The 24,971-nt window shown below is 42.4% G+C and overlaps 1 protein-coding gene across 3 annotated transcripts in view; it reads right to left on the bottom strand.

Annotated features, from left to right (window-relative positions):
• Nucleotides 1–19: 19 nt before the first annotated feature.
• Nucleotides 20–24,971, bottom strand: part of MICU1 (mitochondrial calcium uptake 1) — a 244,368-nt gene continuing 219,416 nt past the window's right edge. For all 3 annotated transcript variants that reach the window (XM_059169978.1, XM_059169979.1, XM_059169980.1), the window contains 2 exons: nucleotides 5,808–5,897; nucleotides 20–1,013 (listed from right to left, as the gene is read on the bottom strand). In XM_059169978.1, the coding sequence (XP_059025961.1) occupies nucleotides 853–1,013; nucleotides 5,808–5,897 (251 nt within the window). In that variant the 3' untranslated portion in view covers nucleotides 20–852. The remainder of the gene's footprint in view (nucleotides 1,014–5,807; nucleotides 5,898–24,971) is intronic.

The raw sequence follows: 24,971 nt of genomic DNA, 5'->3' as shown, positions 1-24,971 counted from the left end.
GACGTAAGAGCCTTGGGTGGGTTGGGGGGGGAGTTTACTGCAAACTATTATAATTAAAGTGATATTTTACAAGTGCTTAAGACAGCGGGCAGACCAGCGGTGAGCCAGGCCTCGGCTTCAGAGATGCACTCCTAGAGGGAAATGGCACTTGCAGGGAACATGGCCTCAATCACTGCTGCTCGTCAGGCACCGAGTACTGGCGGAGTTCTCTCAGGGAGCCTCAGAGCCGTGAAGCAGCTGCTCGAAATTCCAAACCCTGCTCCATTCCCGTTGCGCATATCACTTGCCCAGAGCAGGCCTCACAGCCACCTTGGGGACCGACATGGATCGTTTCCCTGGCCCAGGCTTCCCGCCAGCTCAGGCCGCCTGGCCCCTCCCCAGGACCCTTTATCACAGTCTTCCTTCTGCCCTTCAGACATCTGCCCAACTGTAGCTTAAAATCACCAGCGGGAGGAAAAGCAAGGAATGCTCCCGATGTAAATCCACAGCAAAAAGGACGAAAGAACTGAGCAGTCGCCAGGGTTGGCAGGTATGTGGATGGTTCCCTGCATTCTTTATCCATAGGGTACTTGAGGGCATAGTGCTGAGGAAGGTGCCAGAAGTCCGACTTTTTACGACTTGTTCATGTTTCTGAGAACCTGTGGGGATGATCACTGGGCAGAAGCAGAGCCTAGAAGAAACGCCAAGCCAGGGGAAGGAGGGGAGAGGGAAGACTGGCTGAATCCTGAGATCATTCCCAAGAGGAAGGGAGCACTACTTCCAGAAGCAGCAGCCGGAAGGGTTGTGCCAAGGCTCTGTCCCAGGGGTCAGGGTGCTCTGGGTGGAGGAGGAGGTCCCTCCTGCAGTTTTGCGTTACTGTTTAGGCAAAGCGAAGTCCCAGGCAGTTTCCTGTGCACATTTCCACATGGCCTGCATGAGGCGGGTGAAGCCCATGTCTTTGGGCTTCTCAAGGCCTCTCATCAGCCGCTGCTTCATGATGGAAACAAATTCCTTATTGCTCAGCTCCCCATTGCCTAGAGGAAGAGGCAAACACAAGAGGGATAAGTGAAGGCCTTGGAACAAAGACACTGAGAAAATTTCATCGTTCACGCAACGTGGGTTCCAAAGCCCAGTGTACTCTCACAGCCAAATTCAAACAAATGGTTTGCTCCTTCCTTGATGTTTCCAATTACAACTCAGTGACAGTTTAGTGTATGTGACAAAAGTTGAACAAGAATATACCGTAGGTCAGGTCCTGTACTAGGAATTGAGAATAAAGAGATAAATAGGACTTTGTCCCTTGAGATACTCCCAGGTTGTGGGAGAGACAAATACATTATTTCAATAGTGCAGTAAATGCCATCGTGGGGTAAAGAGAAGATGCTCTGTGGGACCAGAGGAAGGGACCGAACCCGGGCTGCGGGTGGCACAGTACGGAGGCGTAAAGGCTTCCTGGAGGTGACTCCGAAGTTGAATCCCAAAGGATGAGCAGAAATTGGCCAAGTAAAGGGCAGTGGGACGGGGAGGCATTCCAGGTAGTGGCAGTAGCATAAACAAAGGCACAGGCAGGGAGCAAGGCGACTGCTGAGTAGTCAGGAAGTGCACACAGAGGTGGGGAAGTAAACGGAAGAGGCGGGCAGGAGACAGGTCCCCAGAGGTCTTGTATTTTCACTAAAGGGTTTGTGCTTTATCTTCTAGGCAGTGGAGCACCAGGAAAGGACTGCAAGTAAGTGAGATGGAATTAAAGATTTCCATTTTGGGTGGATTCCTCTGGCTGGATATATGGGGATGGGACTGGAGAACAGCAGTAGGGAGTCAGTCAGGAATAGTCCAGGTGAGAGAGGGAGGGGGAGGTTCATGGTAAAAACCCAAATTAAAATCTGGTTTTGGGTTAAGCCCATCTTCTCATGGCCTCTTATTCCACCCTCTTCAGTGACAGACTCTCAGGTCTGCAGAGGAACTTGGAGAACATCTCATTTAACCAAAGGTCAACCTCTCAAGCCACACGAAGAGTAACCATTTCAGCAGTTGAGGATAGGTGCCCATTGACTACATGCCCAGGAGTAAATGTCTGCTTGAAAGAATGGCAGCCATTACTGGTGGTGGTAAAACAATAGGAAACCATAAAACAGACTTTTACTAACGATTGATCGATCTGGGAAGAGAGTGGAAAGAAGAACTTCTGTACTTCTGTACAGAGTACCTGAAAACCTACACTGGCTCATGTTTTCTGGCTGAAGGGGACATGGACAGCCTCAAAGATACCTCACAGCAAGATCAAACAAGCAAGCCAGCTCAGGGAGACCTAACCTATGGTACCGGAAGTCAGGAGAGGGACTGCCCGCGGGAGAGGAAGTGGCTGGAAGGCGGCACCAGGTCCTGCTTCTGGACCTCTGTGGTCCTGCCAATGTGATGTTTCTGGATAATACTGGTTACACAGGTGTGTTCAGTTTTTAAAAATTTAGCAAGCTGCATACTTAATGGTATTTGCACTTTTCTGTATGTGTGTACTTCAACATGAAGAGTTAAAAAGTAGCCTGGCTGGCTGAAAAGTGATCAGTGATATGGCTTGTTAAGAATGTAATTAAAAGGGGGCACCTGGGTGGCTCAGTGGGTTGGTTAAAGCCTCTGCCTTCAGCTCAGGTCATGATTTCAGGGTCCTGGGATCAAGCCCCGCATCCGGCTCTCTGCTCAACGGGGAGTTTGCTTCCTTCTCTCTCTCTTTCTCTGCCTGCCTCTCTGCCTACTTGTGATCTCTGTTTGTCAAATAAATAAATAAAATCTTAAAAAAAATAAAAGAATATAATTAGAAGGGTACCTGGGTGACTCAGTCAGTTAAGTGACTGCCTTCAGCCTCAGGTCATGATCCCAGTGTCCTGTGGTAGAGTCCTGGTAGGGCTCCCTGCTCAGCAGGGGGTCTGCTTCTCTGCCCTTCCCCCAACTTGTGCACACACTCTCTCTCAAATAAATAAATAAATAATTTAAAAAATCTTTAAAAAAAAAGGAATATAATTAAAAGTATTAAAAAGGTCCAATGAGATTCTTAATATTTTTTTAAGAGAGGCTTAAAAAATCTGAGGTCATTTAGACTGCCAAGGGATTTGCTTCCTTCTTCCCTAGGGCCAGAGCTGATCAAGGTGAATGGCTTACTTATGAAGCAGGTACATGACTGAATTGTCATCTGTGTGCACATGTGATCTGTGAGTACAACTCTAAATTCTCAGGTCAACCAGTCTGAAAAGTCAATGTCCTTTGGCATTCTGACCTAAGATTTAATGTGTAAAAATAACAATGGATTTTTAATTTAATATATACTTCATTTTTCTATAGATTAAGAAAATAAAAAAAAAAAGAAAAGAAAATAAGCCCCAGAGATGTTAAATTATTTTTTAAAAGGTGGATTCAAGTAGATACTGACAGAACCTCCTTCTAAAAGGTGGGAAAATAGGGGCGCCTGGGTGGCTCAGTGGGTTAAAGCCTCTGCCTTCGGCTCAGGTCATGATCCCAGGGTCCTGGGATTGAGCCCCGAATCGGGCTCTCTGCTCAGCGGGGAGCCTGCTTCCTCTTCTCTCTGCCTACTTGTGACCTCTGTCTGTCAAATTGATAAAATCTTAAAAAAAAAAAAAAATTAAAAAAAAAAAAAGGTGGGAAAATAAAATTTCATTTCTCAGGCCTTCCTAGGAGAAGAGGGGAGCTGTGAGGCTTCTTGCCTTTATTCCTGTGTTTACTTTGCAGACCAGCTCTCTGGCTTCAAAAATTATAAAATTGTGGTTTTTGGGAAAAAACTCAAGCCACCCAGAAGTGATTAGGATAAAAACCAAAATCTGAGAAACGGTAACCTCTCTAGAGCAGTGTTGTTCCTTAGAACTTTCTTTGATGAGGGAATTTTTTTAATTTGTGCTATTTAAGACAGTAGCCACTGGTCACATGCAGCAACGGAGTACTTAAAATGTGGCTTCAGAGACCAAGGAACTGACTTTTAAATTGTTTTTAATTTTTGCTAATTTAAATGTAATACCCACATGAAACTAGTAGAATATCATGTAGACAGAGCAGCACTAAAAAATGACCCACCCCTATGTGAGGGGGAGGCCATCTTCTTGCCCTAACCCTGCAGTTTTCTTCCACTCAGACCTGGTTGTGGGTGCAGGTGGGAGGTTTGAATAACTCAAGTTCAACTAGGTAACTTCAATAACTCAAGTTAATGACATCTGTTATGTGCAAAGTACTACCCGAGGTCCTATGGAGGGGTCCAACGGAATAAAGGATTTGCAATAACCCTTAAAAAGCCCACAATTTATTTACAGCAGCATTATTTACAATAGCCAAGATACGGAAGCAGCCCAAGTGTCCATCGACTGCTGAATGGATAAAAAAGGTAGGGTGTGTATGTATGTGTGTCCACACACACACACACACACACAGACAGAATGGAATATTATTCGGCCATAAAAAGAATGAAATCTTGCCATTGGTAATGACATGGATGGAGCTAGAGAGTCTAATACTGAGCAAAATCAGAGAGAGACAGATACTGTATGATTTTACTCACGTGGAATTTAAGAAACAAAACAAGCCAAAGGAAAAAAAAATAAGATAAAGCAAGAAACTCTCAATTGTAGAGAACAAGTGGCTGGTTACCAGAGGGGAGGCGGGTGAGGGGAGTAAGGAGGGAGCTGTGATGCGCATGGGGCGGGGCCGAGGGGGGGATGTATGGAGTCACTGAATCTCTGTATGGTACGCTTGAAACTAATGTAACACCTGGCTCATTGGAATTGAAGTAAAAACTTAAAAAAGCTCACAGTATAGTAGGGAAGTTAGGTCACGTGCACGGAGAGAGTGTAACCTGTAGTAATGAAGACAAACTGAAACAAGCTGAGGAATGAAAAAGCCAGAGTGTTTCATTATTATGCCGGGGCCAGAACGAAGGTTTCACCAAGGCAGGAACTTCTGACCGGGTTCCGGGATTCCATTAGCTTCACTTCCTGGGAAACAAGCAGGGGAGGGAACAGAGCATAGAGGGAGGCGGCCAGCTTGGATTCACAGCTTAGCTGTGCTACTACTACCTGACCGCGATCTGTGTGCTCCTGGGGAAATGACCTCACCCGAGTCTCAGCGTCCTCATCTGGAAAATGTCATGAAAAATGGCTCCTACTCAGAGGGTTACGTGTCATGAAAAATGGCTCCTACTCAGCAGCTTAGCACAATGCTGGCTCTTAGTAAGCACTGAGGAAAGGTGTGAGCCTCCACGGTGAATAGCAGTATTGCATCAGGCAAGGTAGCTGAGAACCGACGCCACAGGGGAACCAGGACCTCTCACGTAGGCTAAGCTACAGAGCGGTCGCAGACACGCCACTACGAGCTGGAAGGCAGAAATGGGATGTGAATGACTGCGATGTGCTCTGGGGGGTGCAGGGAAGATCAGGACCACCTTCTTTCTAGACAGATGATCACGTGCTCCTAGTCTATGAAGCAGCAAGTTGGATCTAATATTTTTGTCTCCTTTTCTGAGCTTTTATATTTGAGTTTAATTCCCTTTTAAGATCACCCCCTAGAGTTGAATTGTTTCCTTTTTAAAGATCCTTATGGTCATACATTCACTTAGGCCTACAGGCAAATTGGAATTACGAGAAGAAATGGAAAACACAAGCTCAGAACAGGGGTTCTAGCTCTCAGTGTCACGGCGCTGAGGGCTGAGCTACTGCTGTGGGCTCAAGAGGCGCAGGCAAGTGCACTAGAGCGCTCTGCTAGCCTCTGGTATCAACAGTGTCCACTTCAAGGGCGGTCGGGCTCCGTTTTCCCGCCAGACTCCAGAGGGCCCCACTCACCGTCGCAGTCGAAGAGCGCAAACACCACATCACACACGTGGTCCGAGAGTTCCACTTTGGCCACGGTCCTGGCCACCTGCTGCATGGTCACTGCAAGAAGAAAGATGCTGAATTAGCACATGGCAGAGGGACTTTCAGTCTGCCTTCTCTGAATGCGTGGGATACAACTACTTAGTTGTAATAAAAAGTTTTCAACTATATTTAAGAGAATGAGAATTTGGTTTTTAACCCGCAACAGCCTTTCCTTTTCACCTCAGGTTCCATTCTTTTCTACTGCTGCTACATTTTAGGAGGTATATACAGTTAAGTAAGAATGCCTGGGTGGAGGGCGCCTGGGTGGCTCAGGTCATGATCCCAAGGGTCCTGGGATCGAGCCCCACATCAGGCTCTCTGCTCAGTGAGGAAGCCTGCTTCTCCTTCTCCCACTCACCCTGCTGCTGTGTCTCTGTCAAATAAGTAAACAAAATCTTTAAAAAAAAAAAAGTAAGAATGGCTGGTATTAAGTTCATAGAGACAGAAGGTGGATTAGCGGTTACTAGGGGCTGGCGGTATTGGGAATGGGAAGTTAGTGGTCAGCGGATACAGATTTTCTGTTTGGGGTGATGGAAACACTTTGGAAGTAGTGGTGATGGTTGTACAACAGTGAGTGTAATGAATGCTGATAACTTGTCCACCTAAAAATGGTTTAATTGGCATTATTAATTGGAATTGAAGTAAAAACTTAAAAAAGCTTTATGTTAATATACATTTTTACCATAGTAAAAATTTAAAAAAAAATTTTTAAAAGATTCATCCATTTATTTTAGAGAGAGAGAGTGTGTGAGTCTGTGTAGGGAAAGGGGCAGAGGGAGATGGAAAGGGAGAGAGAATTTCCAGTTGACTCCCTGCCAAGCACGGAGCCTGAGAGCCCGACTGGGGCTCGCCCCCACTACCCTGTATAAATTATGACCTGAGCCAAAACCAAGAGTCTGAGGCTCAACCCACTGACCCAACCAGGATCCTCCATCACAGTTAAAATTTAAAAGGTGAAAGTCCACATAATATTTAAGGATGGGAATCTAATGGTCTAGAGTATTCATTGGCGGCTTTCCTAGTAAATTATCACCAGAAGAGTGCCTAGAAAAAAACCCCCAAAACTAAGAATGCCTGATATTACAATAGTCTCCATCTTGGCATTTCCCTCCTGCAGGAAAGAATATGATAATAAGGGGTGGGCCTGGGTGGCTCAGTGGGTTAAGCCTTTGCCTGCGGCTGAGGTCACCATCTCAGGGTCCTCTGATCGAGTCCCTACTCGTGATCTCTCTCTGTCAAGTAAATAAATAAAATCTTAAAAAAAAAAAAGAATATGATAATAAAAAGTCAAGGAAATAAGTAGGCAGCGAAACAACGGGAGGTGGGGAATGAGGAGGCCTGTGGCAGTACCCTCGGACATCACCCTTCCACTGCTGGGTGCCAGAAAATTACCTGCACTGATGAGCTCCTTGCCCTTCCTCCCTACAGGCTGCCCATCCACCACTTTGTCTCTTCCAACCATGCCCCCTGGGGTAACAGTGAGCCCCATCTCACTAGCTCAGTGTCTGCAGCCTTTTTTGTTTTTCTTCTTCCAGACCTCCACAGAAAATCTCTCCTCTCTTTACCATTTTCTTTTTATCTGCCATTTACTGTTAAACACTGGCAATCATGTGCAAATTGGGTTCTCATGAAAAACAAGCCAGGAAGGGCTAGGCTGTTTCCTTTGCCTTTTCTCCCTTCTGTCCTCCAATCTGATCTAGGGGCACGTATAAACTATGTTATTGCTTATAGACATGCTCTTAAGTGAGATGAACCTTGGCGGAAAGAAAAGGATTGATTTTTATTTATCAATCACCTAGCAATGAAGTGTTCTAAGTATCAGATTAGATTCATCCAGAAGCAGTGGGAACTTGAATTAGAGTCATTGTGCCTTCTCTGCTGATTTCAGTCCTGTAATCTCCGTTCTTTCCTGTCATTTTCTTCTGCATTTGGCCTTTCACTTGGCCTCTGTCACCTCCCTGTATTCACCACAGGGCCCCTGAGGTCAGCACATACAAATACTAGAGCCAGGCAGGGGGCAAAGGGGTGCAGGAGAGAGAATCCTTGGAGTCACCAGACCTGCACTCTGGTCCTGGTTCCACCACCCACTTGCTGTATGACCCTGATAAAGTCGCCTGATCTCTTTAAAAATTTACTTTTTTCCTATTCATATGAATGGATCTACAAGATAACCACTAAGGTGGCTTAGTAGTACGAAGAAGAGTCGGGCGCCTGGGTGGCTCAGTGGGTTAAGCCGCTGCTTTCGGCTCAGGTCATGATCTCAGAGTCCTGGGATCGAGTCCCGCATCAGGCTCTCAGCAGGGAGCCTGCTTCCCTCTCTCTCTCTCTGCCTGCCTCTCTATCTACTTGTGATTTCTCTCTGTCAAATAAATAAATAAAATCTTAAAAAAAAAAAAAAAAAAAAAAAAAGAGTTGATTGGTGTTTTCTAGAATCTGAGGGTGGAGGTGTACAGAAACAGCTGACGATCTGTGTGAAGAAGGGCAGAGGGAAGTTGTACAGGCCACAAGCTAGGCCATGCCTTGGTGTCCATAGCCTACAGTTTGAGGGGGACGGCTGCCCAGGAGGGCTGCCAGGTTTCTCATCCCGCACCCAGGACGGGAGTTGGGGTGAAGGAGGAATCAATGTCGCCTGGACATTTAAGACTTAAGCAGAAGACATTATTTTAGCGGATGTTCAGGAGACGTGGTTAACTGCTGACGGGCAGCTGGAGAATCTGCATGACTGTAGAAGTTCTAGGTTTTTTTTTTTTTTTTTTTTAAAGATTTTATTTATTTATTTGACAGAGAGAGATCACAAGTAGGCAGAGAGGCAGGCAGAGAGAGAGAGGAGGAAGCAGGCTCCCTGCTGAGCAGAGAGCCTGATGTGGGACTCGATCCCAGGACCCTGAGATAATGACCCGAGCCGAAGGCAGCGGCTTAACCCACTGAGCCACCCAGGTGCCCCAGAAGTTCTAGGGTTTTAAAAAACTTTGCCTTGTTGGTCTAGACATTTGATTTTTTTTTTTTTTTTTTTTTTGCTGGCCCAGGAAGAACGGATTCTTGCTAACTAAACTGCCCAGGGAAGGAACAGAAATCAGCAGGCCAATTTACAGCAAGAATAGTAACTGTTACAAGAACTAAAATGATAACAGCTGGTTATTATACTTCTCAGTTGGAAAATCTACTAAGGAAATTCAATTCACCTCAGAAGATTGCTCAGTGCAAACAGAATCAGATCAGAAGAAACTGGATGCTCTCAAACTGTGACAGAACTACCCTCCGCAGTCACAGAGATATGTTCTGAGAAATCAATTAAAACCTGTTTTGTATTAGATAAATAGCAACACTCCGTTATTAACCATTCCTTTTTCTGCATTTCACATCAGTCTCACATTTCCATCATAACTGGTAACTAGCCTTTTTTTTTCCTCTTTCCAAGTTCCCTCCATTCTCTTGGGGGCAGAGCGTCTACTGTTGATCCCTTCGCCCTGTGAAGATGGGCCCTTTTCTCTAAATAAACTGTTAACTAAAATAATATCCAAGGATGTCAGTGAGAGCTCTTGACAATTTTTAGGGAAAAGTTCATTAAAGTGGTACTTAGTGGTTATAGAATAGGGACCTCTGGAGGCCACCAGCAGGAATGCCTCATTACAGATGCTAGTTCTTGACAGAGTAATTACAGAGTATATTCTGTTTCACTCAGAGAGGGTTCTACACCATTTGTTCTATAGGGAGAGTTCTATAGGGGGAGAAAAACGAGGGCAGCTGAGTCATTGTAACTCAAACCACTGGGAAGTTACCAGCAGCAAAGAGCCTAGCTGGGGGGAGCCCTTTCCCTGTCCAAGATCCTCAGGTCCCCAGGGTATGAATTAGAGCAGTGGAGGAAACAAATATTTCACTAGCTGGTGAGCTGTCAAACTGTGAACTCTTTTTGGACAAGGAGGATGACAGCAGATTACAAGCCACATGCTTGACAGTTGGTCCTAAGAGCTGGCTCATTCATAGTTGCTTCCACGTTCCTGAATCAGAAAATCATAATTAAATCATAGCAAGCAGAACACTGCCCATCCTCCAAAGCCCCCCCCCCCAGGTCTTGACCTCCCCACATAGACCAGGTATTGGTACTGGAGTCTGGGTCTCTCTCATTTGATGATGCTAATTGATTGATGGCTGGGATTCTAGTTTCTAATCTGAAAGATATCCACCTGAAGCATGAAGTCACCCCGAAGAAGGTCTAGGTCCCCCAAGGCCTGCGTATTTCTTTGGTACAAATGTGGTCCGGCTGCCTGAACAACAGATGCACATGAGGTTGGGTGATTTCTACTAGATTTGGATAAGGAAGAATTTGTAGACATGGGTGCAACTGGCTTTTAAAAATGTGATATCACCGGGCCTTTTGAAAAGTCCAGGCAGAATCTGAGTCATGCCTGGTCTCCTGTTTACTCTCTGGCATACGGTCCATAACTGGAGAATATAACAGGAGAAAGAATATACGCTGAGTTTGTGGGTCTGTAATGTCAGAAGCTACATGACATAAAATTATTTACCACAGTAGTCAAACAGAAGAAGGGAGAGTTCTGGAGGGATAAAAGCCTACAGACCCACTTGGAATGATATACTCTTAATTAAAACCAGAAGAGACCTCAGAGAAAGTGTGAAGGCCAGAGAAGTTAATAGCTTGCCCAGGTCACACAGCTAGCTGGCAGCAGAGCTGGGTCTAGAATCTAGGTCTCCTGACTTCCAGCCCAAGGATCTTTTCCCTGTGCATGCTGGGGCACCCTGAACCCTTACACGGACAATACTAGTTCCCCCATGAATCCATCCCCCTAAACAACAGAGAAAGCTCAGGTGAAAGAAAGGCTGAATCAGCAAGTACTCTGAGCTGGTGGGCAGGGGTGAATGATTGGACAGCCGGAGGCTGTGAGGAGTCAGCATTACAGCTTGATCACAGATCCGATCGCCCTACATGCTGGAAGCCATCAGCATTCCCTTGGAACTTACACCAACAATTTTGGGGACAATGTAAAAGGCTTATTAAACTGCAACTGAATGAAAAACATGTGAAACAGAGGCAGCCCTGGGAGTTCTTCCCCACAGTTGCCTCTGATGCCCAGAGGCAGGGTCCGAAGAGCAGGTCTGACCCAGTTAGCAGCTGCCTGTCTCCTCCTAATTGCAAAGGTGTTTGGAAAGGTGATTCGCCAAGTTGGGCTGACAGCCTCTAGCTGTGTGGCCGTGTGATTATTCCTGCCTTCCTGGACTGCAGCAGGGAAAATGAAAAGCTGGCTTGTGACTGCCAAGGTTAAGTGAGGGGAGACAGTTCTGCTGCTTCGGCCCTGGAAAGGCTTATGATACAGATGTCTTCGTTTCTTAAGTCCATCCAGAGATGGCTTTGGGGGTGGGGTGGGGTGGGGAGAGGGGGAAGGATTTTCCTTTGGAGAGCCCCTGTCCTTTCTTTTGTATCTTCTTCCAAGGTACTCTGGGTAAGACAACACACACATTTCAACCTGATCCTGGGGTTCGGAGGAGGTGGGCAGGACAGCATTCAAGGCAACTAGCAATTTAAGGAGCCAAGAGCAATGCAGTATGCTAATAATGAAAATGGTAACAATTCTTGTTCTGGCTGGGGCTTTTAAGATGCGGGCCAGTGGCCCCCTCTGTGCCCTCAGGCTGCCCACTTGTCAGAGGTGATGCCGGTGGTTCTGGCTTCTGAACACCAGTACTAGCCACAGAGACAACCTGCAGTCAGGTTTCCTGGACTCAGAGCATCATCCCAGATGACTGCTTGAATGGGGTTATGCGCTTAATCTAGTACAAACCCATTTACAGTAAGTTTTACTACCATTACCCATGTTATATCTGGCTTCATCAAAAATCCTCATCACATTCTGTCCACAAAAGGCAATCGTTTCTACCAGCACCATTAGGCACTGATTTCAGCTGACACACCCAGAGAATGATCAGTTTAGTGGGGGAGACCATATGTATCATGAAGATTGAGAAATACGGAGGAGAAATGTCAGACATACTAGCAGACACATATGGGCTATAGTGGAAAAGTGTGTACTGGGGAGGAGGCACATTCTGGATCTGAATTCTAAAGGATTAAAGAGAGGACTGCCCCAGATCTGGGCAAGGATAGTAGTGGGTGATGTGGGGTGGGGGTGGAGGAGTCAGTCTGAATAAAGTCCTGAAAGCAGAAGGGATACTAACGTCTGGTTAGGGAACTACAATATTCTATTGTAAATAGAATAAATAGGTGTAGGGGGTGTTGAGAGAGGGCCAGTCAAGGCCCTTTGCAAGGAAACCCTGATAACAAAGCCAACTCTTATCTGGAGACCAATTTCCTGTACTCACTTGTTTTTGTCTCCTTGTCTCTTTAAATTCTCATTCCTTTTACTTGACAAAGTTGTTTTTCATTAGGTAATACATGCATCTGTTTGAAAATTCAAATGGTACCAAAGGGCTGAAGTACCGTTCCCAACCTTATTCCCCAGTCACCTACTTGTCCAGAGGCAACCAATATCTCCAGTTTCTCCAGAAATATGGAAATAAAATCAAATATTCGTTCTTCATTTCTTCCCAGAAAAATGGTAGTATACTAAATATATGGGTTTTGCTTTACTCACTTAACAACATATCTCAGAAAGCATTCCATACCTGTACATAAACAAGCTTTTTTTTTTTTTTTAAAGATTTTATTTATTTATTTGACAGTGAGAGAGAAAGCAAAAGAGGGAACACAAGCAGGGGGAATAGAAGAGGGAGAAGCAGGCTCCCCACTGAGCAGGGAGCCTGGTGAGGTCCGATCCCAGGACCCTGGGATCATGACCTGAGCCAGAGGCAGATGCTTAACAAATGAGCCACCCAGGCACCCCAAAGGTTCTTTTTTAAAAAACAACTCCATAGTATTCCACTGACAGGATATATCATTTATTTAACCAGTTCCTAATTTATCCAACCTCAGTCTTGAGGAGGAAGTACCTTTGAGTCCCCCTTCCCTTACAACACGGCTTCCCCGGTGGCCTATAGTTGTCAGGCTCAACAGAATTTGAATCTCTGATAGCTAAGGGGAGAGGCATGGATATATTTAAAAATTGGCTTACTGAAATAACGTAAAAGACTAAATACTCTCCAGCTTTACAAGTGTCTCATCAAAGTCCCAGAGGCTTCCAAGGGCAGTAAACCTTGAAGTCCCTAGAGAAACAGGGCTTGCAATAAATACTAATCTCTCTACTTCCCCAGCTGGTGGAATTCCTTTAGGATCCTTTTCTCAGTGAGACGGAATATAGGCTTACTTTGTCCTTATGTATCTATTTATGTGGATTTTGGCCAGTTTATCCTCCCCCGACCCTCCTCTCTCTCCCACTGGTAATCATGAATCCCCAAAGCAGCTCTCTCCCACCTTGGGGCACTTATATAATTTTACTAAATCACAATATGGCCAAGGTAATGTAGTTAACTCAGAATCAATCTTTGGAATGGCTAAGTGACTTTAAATCTGGGAAAACAAATGAGGTCTCGGCAGAGAAACTGCCTCATAAAACAAACATTTCTTTCAGAATTTGAGCTTCTTTGACTTCATCATGAATCATTTTAAACACTGATGACTTTGTCTTAAATGAAAGGAATTCTGGCCAACGCTCCTATTCACATATAAATGTTTTTACAAAATGCAATGATGAACTGAAGCATGGGGCTTGCCTCCCACAAACTTTAACAGAATTTATAAAATAGGAGCTTTCCCCCCCATATAACCTATTCCTCACACATCTTTATGATAGTCTGACTCCTGCCTTCATGCTATGGGTGTCTGGGGGATGGCCTCTCATACATTTTTGCTGTGAACTTTTCCCATTTCTCCTTTCACATGCACGCACTGAATCCCTTATATAATTCTCCAGGTTCTTCTAGTAGCAGCGGCTGCCATGAACCAAAGAAAACAATGGTGTGGAAGTCAGTGAACCTCAGTCTTTGGTCTCAGTTTTGTGTCACACTACCTGTGATTTGAGCAAGTCATTTCCTTCAGGTGTAAATGAAGGGGTTAAAAGCAATAAAGCAGGGGTTTAAATAAAGTTATTTCTAAGCTCCCTTCTCACACTAAAATTTTATGGCTGCCATATTATTTTTTAGATAACAAGGCTTAAAATCAGTTACAATGTCCATATCTTCAGAAGTCTTCAAAGAATAAACATAAAGGTGTGAATTTCTGGAATTATGGTTGGTGTGGTGGGCAGAATTCTGAGACGTTCCCCAACATTCATGTGTGTGTGTGTGTGTGTGTGTGTATCCTCTATAATGTCCTCTCCCTGAGCACAGGCAGGACCTGTGAATATAATGGGATACGACTTCTGTGGTTAAGATTACTTTATAAGAAAAACGTAATGGGATAGTCGCTCCCGTGATTACAATTATATAATAAGAGAATGCAACACAGCACACCGGGGAAAGAGAGTCTCCTGCTGGCTGTGAGGAAGTAAGCTGCCACGTTGTGAGGGGGCCACATGGCAAGGATCTGCGGCAGCCCACTGACAGTGATCCCTGGCTGACAGCCAGAAAGGAAAAGTCCTACAACTGAAAGGAACTGAATTCTGCCAGGAACCTAAATGAGCTTGGAAGAGGACCCTGAACTGCAGACGAGAATGCAGCCCTCTGACACCTGTTATACTTTAAACATTGTTATGAGCTGAGCAGAGAAGCTTCGGCTTCTGCTCTTCCCCCCTGCTCATGCTCTCAATCTCTCTCTCTCATTCTCAAATTAAAAAAAAAAAAAAAAAAAAGACCCAAGCAGAGAAGCCAGTTATGCTGAACCCAGATTCACAGAACGTGAGGTAACACATAGGTGTTTTCAACTGCTAAATTTGTGGTCATTTGTTATGCAGCAAGAAAGCTAAGTGGAGAAGGTATTTATGGTTGGGAATGTCCTTCTGAGGTTCCTGAAATCATACTTCATATACAGCTGCGCTCATTTTAGGTACATTTTACAGAACTGTCGACCTTCTGCAATTACTATACCAAACTCCACAAATGAGATCTTTAGATACACTGGCCAGAGTCTAATTAAGTTTTACATTTCTTAACAAGAAAATAAATTAAAACTGCCACCCTACTTTTGGGAATTCAGCAGTGCTGCTCTGATTTCAAATGTATCTGATAATTATAAGTTGGTTCATTTTCATGCAAATTTGGATATAACTTTAGGCTATAACATGTCCCTTAAAACATTACTACATTGAGTAAAAAAGCTGATATAATTATAATCCTAAAATTTCCAATCTGGAAGAACCTTTGGAGATATTTAGTATCACTCTAACCTGAGGGTCAGAGAAGTTGTGACTTGCCCATGGTGTCAAGAAAACTAATGACACGGGAAGGTGACAGAGTTGTATCATTTTCCCCCTCACTAGGCTTTTATTAGGGCATTTCACCATCCTTGCCAGGATCTGAGCATGTCTAGAATTAATTCACTCATTTAGTCAACCTCAGATGAACATCTACTGGATATAAAGAATTGTTCTGTGATCAGAGTCAGACACAAAAGATGAGGACATGAACCATGTTTTCCACAAGAGTTCATGGTGTAGTGAAATCCCTCCTTTGAAAGCGGAGGATACTATAGAGATATTAACAGGGGTTAGATATTCCCAGGAAGAGTGAACTTAAATAAGGATAATGCCTTCTGAAAGCAATGATCTCAAGAATTTTTGGATGAATCATGAAACTTAGAAGAGACCTGAAGCTCCAATCCTCCTTATTAATAAGTGCAAATAACTTGTAATTTCTAAACTAATATGAATCTCAAAAATGACTGAAAAAAAGCAGTAGGTACTACTTACTAAGAAAACAAAAGTAAGCCCACTAGGTCCTAGGGTAATCTTTCTACTTTTGTTTAATATCTTATTGCTAAGTTCTCACATTGGTATAGCTTGCTTCCAGTCTATAAGCTCCTTAAGAAAATAAGGGGGCAAAGGAAAGACAGTATCTAGGGACTGAAAACCAGAATAGGCATCTGGGTATAGTTATACTTTCCATCTGGTATATTAGTATAGCATTCTCTCATTAATTATCATAATAACCCTGAAGCAATATTCTATTATCACCATTCTACAGATCAGGAAACTGAAGCTTTGAGAACTTACGTGATCTGCTCAAGGCCACAAAGCTAGTGAGTAGCAGGGACTCAAATTCAGATTTGAGTTTGAAACCAAAATTTATATAGATTTCATACATATAGTTAACTCTGAATAAATGCTAGATGTTAGGACAATATCTCAAAGCGTAACAAAACATTGCCACACCAGTGAGTAGAGGTGGTGAAGAACATCTTGATTATTAGAATCTGAGAGGTCCACATCTGTATATCCTATGTTGCAACTGAGAAACGGACCATTTAGTATATACATGTATTTTTCTGTTCTGTGGTATCTTTTAAAGGGATACCAACTTTTCTTGTTATGTGACCTTTTTAAGTGACTTCAGGCTTCTGTGTATTGGTTTCTTTACAGAGAGTAATACGAAGAGAAAGGTGAAGAACACAGATGTGCCTACTAAGACGTTCCTATATGGGATAAGAAGCTAGATTAGGTAACTCCAAGTCTATGTCACCGTAAGATGTTCACTACAGATGTCAGAATATGTCTGCAGAACTTGGTCCTGAACAGAAGAGACAACTGCATGGGGAAAATGTTATGCCAGAGTTCATATTCAAGAGAAGGGCACTAAATCCGAAACACCACAGTTTACTAAAAGGCCTTTATTCTCACCCTAAGGAAGGTCTACTCTTAGCCAAAGGGAACTGGAAAGAAATAGCCTAGAACCTGTCATTCTTAAGCTACTGAAAAGGATGATTCAAAATGGTGAACCTTCATTGCCTTCAGGATTGTGTTTCAGCAAATATTTCCAAATTCCAGCGGCATTTTGGTAACTACTGAGAGGCAACATAATGGTGTGGGAAGAATACACAGACTTTGGGATTAGAGAGGCTTGCAGCTGAATCCTGGCTCTACCTGCTTAGCTGGGTAACTGTGAGCAAGCTGCTCTATTTTATATTTCCTTGTCCACAAAGTGGGGGATAATACCAACTACTTTTCAGGTTTCAAGGATTAAGAGAGATAATGTCCACAAAGCACTCAGAGTTATGCTTGGCATACACAAGTTGCTATGAAATGATAGTCGCTGTTAGTGTTCCAGATGTGTGATGGCCTCACAGTCCTCCAAATGACAATGCTATGGGATTCTTATGGCTCAGGAGAAGGTGGCAGATACAGTAGTTCTTTGTGTGTTAGAATTTACTCCATTACTAATTTCTAACTTCCCCAACAACCCAGTAGGGACCTAAATACCAAAAGACTAAGACCCCTTTACTCATTCAAAATAAGAGACTCAAAGAATTTCAAAGCCACAAAGATTCTTAAAGATCATCTATGCTATCCAGGTCACTTCACAAATAAAGGCAACACAGATCATTTGATATGACTGATACTTTAGAAAAAATGCCTGGGGTTGTAACAAGAGCATCCTTGAGGACTTATGCCACAGGCCTTACTAGTTATTCTCTTGACTTGTCAGACAAGAAGGTAAACTGCACATATAGAATGACTATAAAAAATTAAGGGCAACCATCTCATAAATGATGCTTTTCAATCTAAGCAGGATTATGGGGGGCATGAGTATTAAAGGCCATAGGCTATATTTGTGTGATTATTTTCTTGTCTTACCATTCAAATGACACAGGGAACATTACTGGACCTACAAGTTTACCAAATCTGTACTATCCTGAGACGCTTTAAAACGGGGCCTCACCATACCTGGAAATCTTTTATTCTCTTTATGAAAGCAAGACTATTCTAAGCTGGGGAGCCTGGGTGGCTCAGTTGTTAAGTGTCTGCCTTCAGCTCAGGTCATGATCCCAGGGTCCTGGGATTGAGCCCCGCATCGGGCTCCCTGCACAGCGGGAAGCCCACTTTTCCCTCTTCCACTCCCTCTGCTTGCTGTGTCTCCCTCTGTCAAATAAATAAATACAATCTTAAAAAAAAAAAAAAAAAGAATATTCTAAGTTATACAAACCATAGCCCATTCTAGAGTTCCAATTCAACTTTTAACTTTTCCATCATAGGATGCCATCAGGGAGGAAGTCATGTTGTTTTCCATTACCTTCTTCAGACCAGGTAAATCATTTAGACAGCACTTGAAAGGTTATATATCTAAGTTTATGCCCCGTATGTGTATGAATAAGCAAGAGAACCAATTCCTCTTAAGTGCTAAACAAGAGATGACCTATAAGGGAAATGCATACTATTTCACCGAGGAAGGTTCTTTCTTCAAATGGTCAGAATTCACCAAGGACATTTCTCATTTGCCTGGGAGTTTGTTATTCTCACATGGGCCATGGAGGAACTAAAGAAAGCGCCTTAATGAACTTCGTTATTTTTACTCTGGAGGGATTGGATCATGCTGTCGTGTGGTAAATTTGTAGCTGCCACCTGCCTGGGTTCTCAAACTGTTCATTAGCTCCATAAGTTGTTAAAAGACATTTTGGGGCAAATCAAGTTTGAGAACTATAAAGGCTCTCTTGGAGATTAATAACGCACATTAGCATATTAAAAAGTTGGCAGGAGTAGAGCTACAGGAAGAAATTCTGTATAACCTGGCATTTTCCAAACTGACTTGGACCATGGAACATTTTTTTTTTTTTAAACCCACAGAACCATTAACATATTGCAGTAAATAGTGTTCTTCACAATGCTGTTGGGGAAATTCTGTGCTAAATTATGTCTAAAGACAGGTTTGCGAGTTCTAAAATAGCCAAGGAAGAGACAGTGCCAGGGGCTCTAAAAGGTGCCAATTTCTGAAGGTCCTAACCTTTTGGGGAAAAAGGAAGACAGCCAAGACTGAGAGCAGAAGGCAGACAGAAGTCCTCTGATTCTATCCCCATCCCACTCTTTCCCCACCCCTAGTATGGCACAGAGGCTCCACTTTTAATCTCTGCCACACCAAACTGGAACAGCGTGTATATTCCTCTTTCTCCCGTTAGACTGCGAGCTTCTGAGGGTAGAACCCAGCACAATACCCATGCTGCTGGCTGAACAAATGGACGAACCACCCTAAATCTGGTTTACATCATCAACTTCATAATGAAAGCGGCTGACATTTACTGAACTGAAAGCGGCTGAATGATAGGCACAAGGTTAATACCCTATGAGATAGGGATCATGATCTTGATTTTAAAAACATGGAGACTAAATTCAGAAATGGCCCAAAGCAAATCAGCCGGTAAATGATAAGAGCCAAGCTTAAAACCCAGACAACAGGGGTGCCTGGCTCAGTGGGTTAAGCCTCTGCCTTCAGCTCAGTTCATGATCCTAGGGTCTGGGATCGAGCCCCGCATCAGGCTCTCTGTCAGCAGGGAGCCTGCTTCCCCCGCCTTCTGCCTGCCTCTCTGCCTACTTGTGATCAAATAAATAAATAAAATCTTAAAAAAAAAAAAAAAAAGAACAAACAAAACCAAAAAACAACCCAGACATCAGGACTTTGGAACCTGTGTTCTTAACTACTACACTCTCCCCCCTCCCTTCCAAGTTCCATCTTAGCAGTAAAATCCCAGGATTCTGCAGAGGGAGAATTCGGGTAGATCTCAACCCAGTGGAAAAATCACCAGTAGGGCTGTCGGGATTAGGAAGGTTTGAAAGCAAAGGGGCAAGTGCAAGGAGAGGCTGCAGAGGACAGGCACAACCGGCAGCGTAAGGGAAAGTGGCGAGGATAGCTGAACACACGCCAGCCTTTCCAGGCATGTGCTAGTGTGTGAACAGTTCACAGTATTGATATCACTCTTTTAAGCATGCAAAAAGGTGACATAATGTCAAGTCTAAAAGATAGGGATCACAGAAAAATGTGGTGAATTAATGGCATGAGTCTGTTCTCTGGGTCTACTGGGAAAGGTGAGGGTTTATTGGCTTGAGATCCAATGTCTTATTTAATCCATCAAAATGTTTATTCACTTATTCATTTGTTGGTGTCTACTGTATCCCGAGGATTGTCCAAACGTGGGGAATATATCCATGAATAAGACAAATAAGCATGCTAGTATGCAGAGTCAGAATAAACACATGAGAAAATATTGGGTAGTGACAAATGTTATGACACACAGGGTGATGGGGTTACTTTAAGACGGGAAGGTCTTTCTGAGGAAGTGATTTATATGTGACCCAGATTCCAGGGGCCCAAATACACGGACCTCATGGGAAAGAGCACTTGAGGTGAAGGCACAGCTAGAACAAAGGCCTTCAAGTGGGAATGAACTTGGTACATTTAGAATAGAAACGCAGAAAGTGTGGGGTGGAGTGAACTGGGAAGGAAGTGGTATTTGATGAACTCAGAGTATACAGGGCCATGACATATGGAACTCCATAAGGCAGTGTAGAGAGACTATGGCTTTAGCAGGGGAGATGCAGAAAGGGAGTCAGATGCAGGGTGCATTTTGGAAGTAGAGAGAAGGATTTACTGAAGAAATGAATATGGGAGTGAGGGAGCAAGAAATCAAGGCTAATGCCTACATTTTTTGAGCTCCTGGATAGGTAGTAGATAACTCAGTAAGTTACTGAGGGCCTACTACATACAAAATACTGTTGTTAGTGGTCTCTGCTCTGCCTGATTAGCCACATTTGTGGACATTAAAGCCCTTGTCCATAATTTATGCTAGGAATTGATGACAATGATGAAGACAGAGGATTTTAGGTTAATGTTTTTAAAAAATTCTAAGAATATAGACAATATAGTTAGTTTTTTATAATTCATATTGAGTAGTTAGGGAAGACCTCTCTGAGGAAGCAGCCCTTGAAGTTGAGTCTTGAAAGATAAATACAAGTTACCCAGGTAAGTAGCATAATTAGGTTTCTAGAAAAATTTAAGCTTTTAAACAGACAATACAAGTATTCTCAAAGTAATTTAAATTCGCTCTCCCCCCCACCCCCCGCTTCCCATTTTAGTCTTACTTGGTGGACTACTTATGGGTGATATTTAGTTCTTGGTTGCTATGGTGGGTTGAATGGTGGCCCCCTAAGAGCTATGTCTACATCTTAACCCCTAGAACTTGTGAATGTGACTATGTTTGGAAGAAGGGTCTTTGCAGATGTAATTAAATTGAGATGAGATCTGGGCTAAGGATTACCCAGCCAGACCCTAAATCCAATGATAAGTGTCCTTTTTTTTTTTTTTTTTTAAGATTTTATTTATTTATTTGACAGATCACAAGTAGGCAGAGAGGCAGAGAGAGAGAGGAGGAAGCAGGCTCCCTGCAGAGCAGAGAGCCCGATGCGGGGCTCGATCCCAGGACCCTGGGATCATGACCTGAGCTGAATGCAGAGGCTTTAACCCACTGAGCCACCCAGGCGCCCCGATAAGTGTCCTTTTAAGAGATACACAGAAGAAAGACATGGGGAGAAGAAGGCGAAGGCCATGTAAAGACAGAAGCAATGACAGGAGTTCTGCAGCCATGAGCCAACGAGTGACTAGAGCCACAAGAAGCTGGAAGAGGCAAGGAAGGATTTTTCCCCCAGAGCCTTCAGAGGGAGCATGGGCCTGCCAACATCTTGATTTCAGATTTGTGGCCTTCAGAACTGTGAGAGAATAAATTCCTGGTTTTTTTTTTTTTAAATCACGATGTTGGTGGTAATTTGTAACGGCAGCCCCAGGAAAGGAATACACTTGGCTTCTCCCTGCTACTTAGTATGAATCTAGGCCAGCTTCCCCTAGATGTCTATCGTTTTACACCCAGGGAATCCAAAGTTACACAGATAAAACAAACCAAGAAGTCAAAACAAATGCTAAATATCATACATCTTAAAGCCAAATATGTATTTGGATATCAGATATGACTGTATAATTTTTAACATTGCCTCTATTAGCAAAGATAATGAGGCACGGATTATATGGAGACGAAACATCCCAGGAAATGGCCTGAAGTCATTTGAAAGAATCACTGTCTTTTTTTTTTTTTAACCACTAGGTTGCACTTTCCTTTGCCACCACTACACCGAATCATTCTATTTTATACACCCTGTAATTTTAACACAGACAGTGATTCATCCAGGATAATTGTGCTTTATAGCATCTTTAGTTGAGTTTTTTAAAAATAAAAATGCAAATATAAAGAGGAACTTATTAATTTTATTTTTACAATAAATGACGACCTCTTATCTTTGGATTTTTATCTTATATTTTTGGATTTTCAGATGCTGTCAAATCCATTTTGTGAAATGGAGCAATAGAACCAAAGCTATTCTGGAGAAATAACCCAGTGGTATTACACATACATACATAACTTCTATGATACCATTTGTTTTTTTCGAGGGATTCTACAAAGGTCAGAGGAGGTATTCTTTCACATAAAGAAACAAGCAAACAAGCAACTGTTCTTTAAAAAAACCTATGTCAATTAAGAAAATGAAGTAAAAGGCATCCAATTTGGAATGGAAGAAGTAAAATATTTTCTATTTGCAGGTGGCATCATCTTGTATTAGGAAATCTTAAGGAATCTATCGAAAAGTGCTGAATAAGCAAGACTGTGTTTATAAAAGCTATCAGAGCTTAGGAGAGATTTAAAACTTACACATTGCAGTACCCAAGAATGAAATAAAGACACTGTCAGATTAACCAAAATCTAAGAGATTTTATTGCTAGCAGGTCTGTACCATAAGGAATAACAAAAGTTCTTCAGACCAATGAGAAATGATACCAGATAAAAGTTTAGGGGCGCCTGGGTGGCTCAGTGGGTTAAAGCCTCTGCCTTTAGCTTGGGTCATGATCCCAGGGTCCTGGGATGGAGCCCCACATCGGGCTCTCAGCTCAGTGGGGAGCCTGCTTCCTCTTCTCTCTCTGCCTGCCTCTCTGCCTACTTGTGACGTCTGTCAAATAAATAAGTAAATAGATCTTAAAAAAAAAAAGTTTGGAGATTCAGGAATAAATGAAAAGCACTCAAAATGGTAAATACAAGTAAATGGTAAATGTGGGTAAGTATAAAAGATTATTTTTTTTCCTCTTTATTTCTTAAAAAACTATTGGAAGCAAGAATCCTAATGTTGTATTGTAGGGATTTTAACATACACAGAAGAAACACAAATGACAACTATAGCATAAAAAACAGGGTGATGGTAAATGGAACTATTTGACTGCAAGGTTCTTACACTTCACTGGAAGTGGCACACTATTAACTTTAAGTGAACTGTAAAATGTTATAACTTCTAGAGAAACCATTAAGATATGAAATGCAAAGAGATATACCTAACAGGCCACTAGATCCAACTATATGTCTGGAAGAGATACACTTATCTAAAGACACAGATAGGCGGAACATAAAAGAATAAAAAAAGACATACTATGCAAATAATAACCATAAACAAAGCTGAAGTAATTACACCACTATCAGATAAAATAGATTTTTTAGAAAGGTATATTACTAAAGATAAAGGGGGAACATTTCATAATGATAAAAGGGTCAATTCATAAGAAAAGCAAAATAATCCTAACCAATAACTATATATTCTCTTAACACCAGAGCTCAAAATTCATGAAGCAAATAAATAAATTTATAGCTTCAAAAGCTTAACTTGGAAAAGGCTGGAAAAGGTAGGTAAAGGGTGCCTGGGTGGCTCAGTCTGTCTGCCTGGAATTAAGCGCCGCATCAGGCTTCCTGCTTAGCAGGGAGTCTGCTTCACCCTCTCCTTCCCTCCCACCCCCACTTGTGCTCTTTCTCTCTCAAATAAATAAATAAAATCTTTAAAAAAAGAAAAAGTAGATAAAGTTCCATCAAAAGCTAGAAAAAGAAAAGCAAAATAATGTATACTGCAAAGTCAAAAATTGGTTCTTTGAAAAATTTAACAAAATTGCCAAACCCCTAGATAGACTAAGAAAGAAAGAAAAAAAAATGATAGAAGCTGTAATTCACGAAGGTTAGGGGAAAAAGGTGATTTCAGATTCTACAGATTCTAGATGGTAAAAGGATAATAATGGAATATTATGAGCAACTTTTTGTCAATAGATTCAATAATTTAGGTGAAATGTGGAAATTCCTAAAAAACCCCAAAACGTATCAAAATTCACACAAGATAAAACACAAACTCTGAATACCTATGTATTTATCAAAGAAATTAAGTTACCAAAACTTTCTCACAAAGAAAACTGCAGGCCCAGATAGTTTCATTGGTAAATTCTATCAAAATATTCAGAAAGAAACAGTAATCTTTCACAAACTGTCTGAAAATAAAGAAGAAAAATTTCCCTGATTCATTCTTTTTTAAAAAAGATTTTATTTCTTTATTTGACAGACAGAGATCACAAGTAGGCAGAGAGGCGGGCAGAGAGAGAGGAGGAAGCAGGCTCCCGGGGAGCAGAGAGCCCGATGCGGGACTCGATCCCTGGGATCATGACCTGAGCCGAAGGCAGAGACTTTAACCCACTGAGCCACCCAGGCGCCCCTCCCTGATTCATTTTATGAGAATAGTACAAAACCTGAAAGGATATTACAAAAAATAAAGTTACAGACCAATATCCCTTAATATTTAATAAAATGTTAGCAAATCAAATCTCACAATAAAAAAAAACCCAATAACACATTATTACAAAGCTGGGTTTATTTCAGGACAATAGGGATAATCATATCCCTTATGGTAATCTATCATATTAACAAAATAAAGGAGAAAAGTCAAATAATCATTTATATATATACACAGGGAAAGTATTTGACAAAACTCAATAGCCACCGAAGATAAAAACCTTTTTTAAAATTAGGAAGGGAAAGGAATTTCCTTAATTTGATAATGGGCATCCACAGTCTAATATCTAACTGAACGATAAAATACTTTTATCGAAAATGCTTTTCCCCTAAAATCTAGAAGGGGTCAAGGATCAAGGATGCCTTCTCTTACTACTTGTATTTAACATCATACTGGTGGTTGAAGGAAGTGCAACAAGGCAAGAAAAAAAGGCATAAATCTCAAAAAAGAAGTGAAACTATCTATTTGCAGGTGACAACTGCCTATATAGAGAAACATAATAGATCTATGAAACAACTAGAACAGTGAGTGAATTTAGCAAGATCACAGAGTACAAGATCAATATACA

Source organism: Mustela lutreola, chromosome 4, assembly GCF_030435805.1.
Source record: "Mustela lutreola isolate mMusLut2 chromosome 4, mMusLut2.pri, whole genome shotgun sequence".
Lineage (NCBI taxonomy): Eukaryota > Metazoa > Chordata > Mammalia > Carnivora > Mustelidae > Mustela > Mustela lutreola.
The sequence above is the reverse complement of the archived record's forward strand: the minus strand, read 5'-3'. Positions and strand labels throughout refer to the sequence as shown.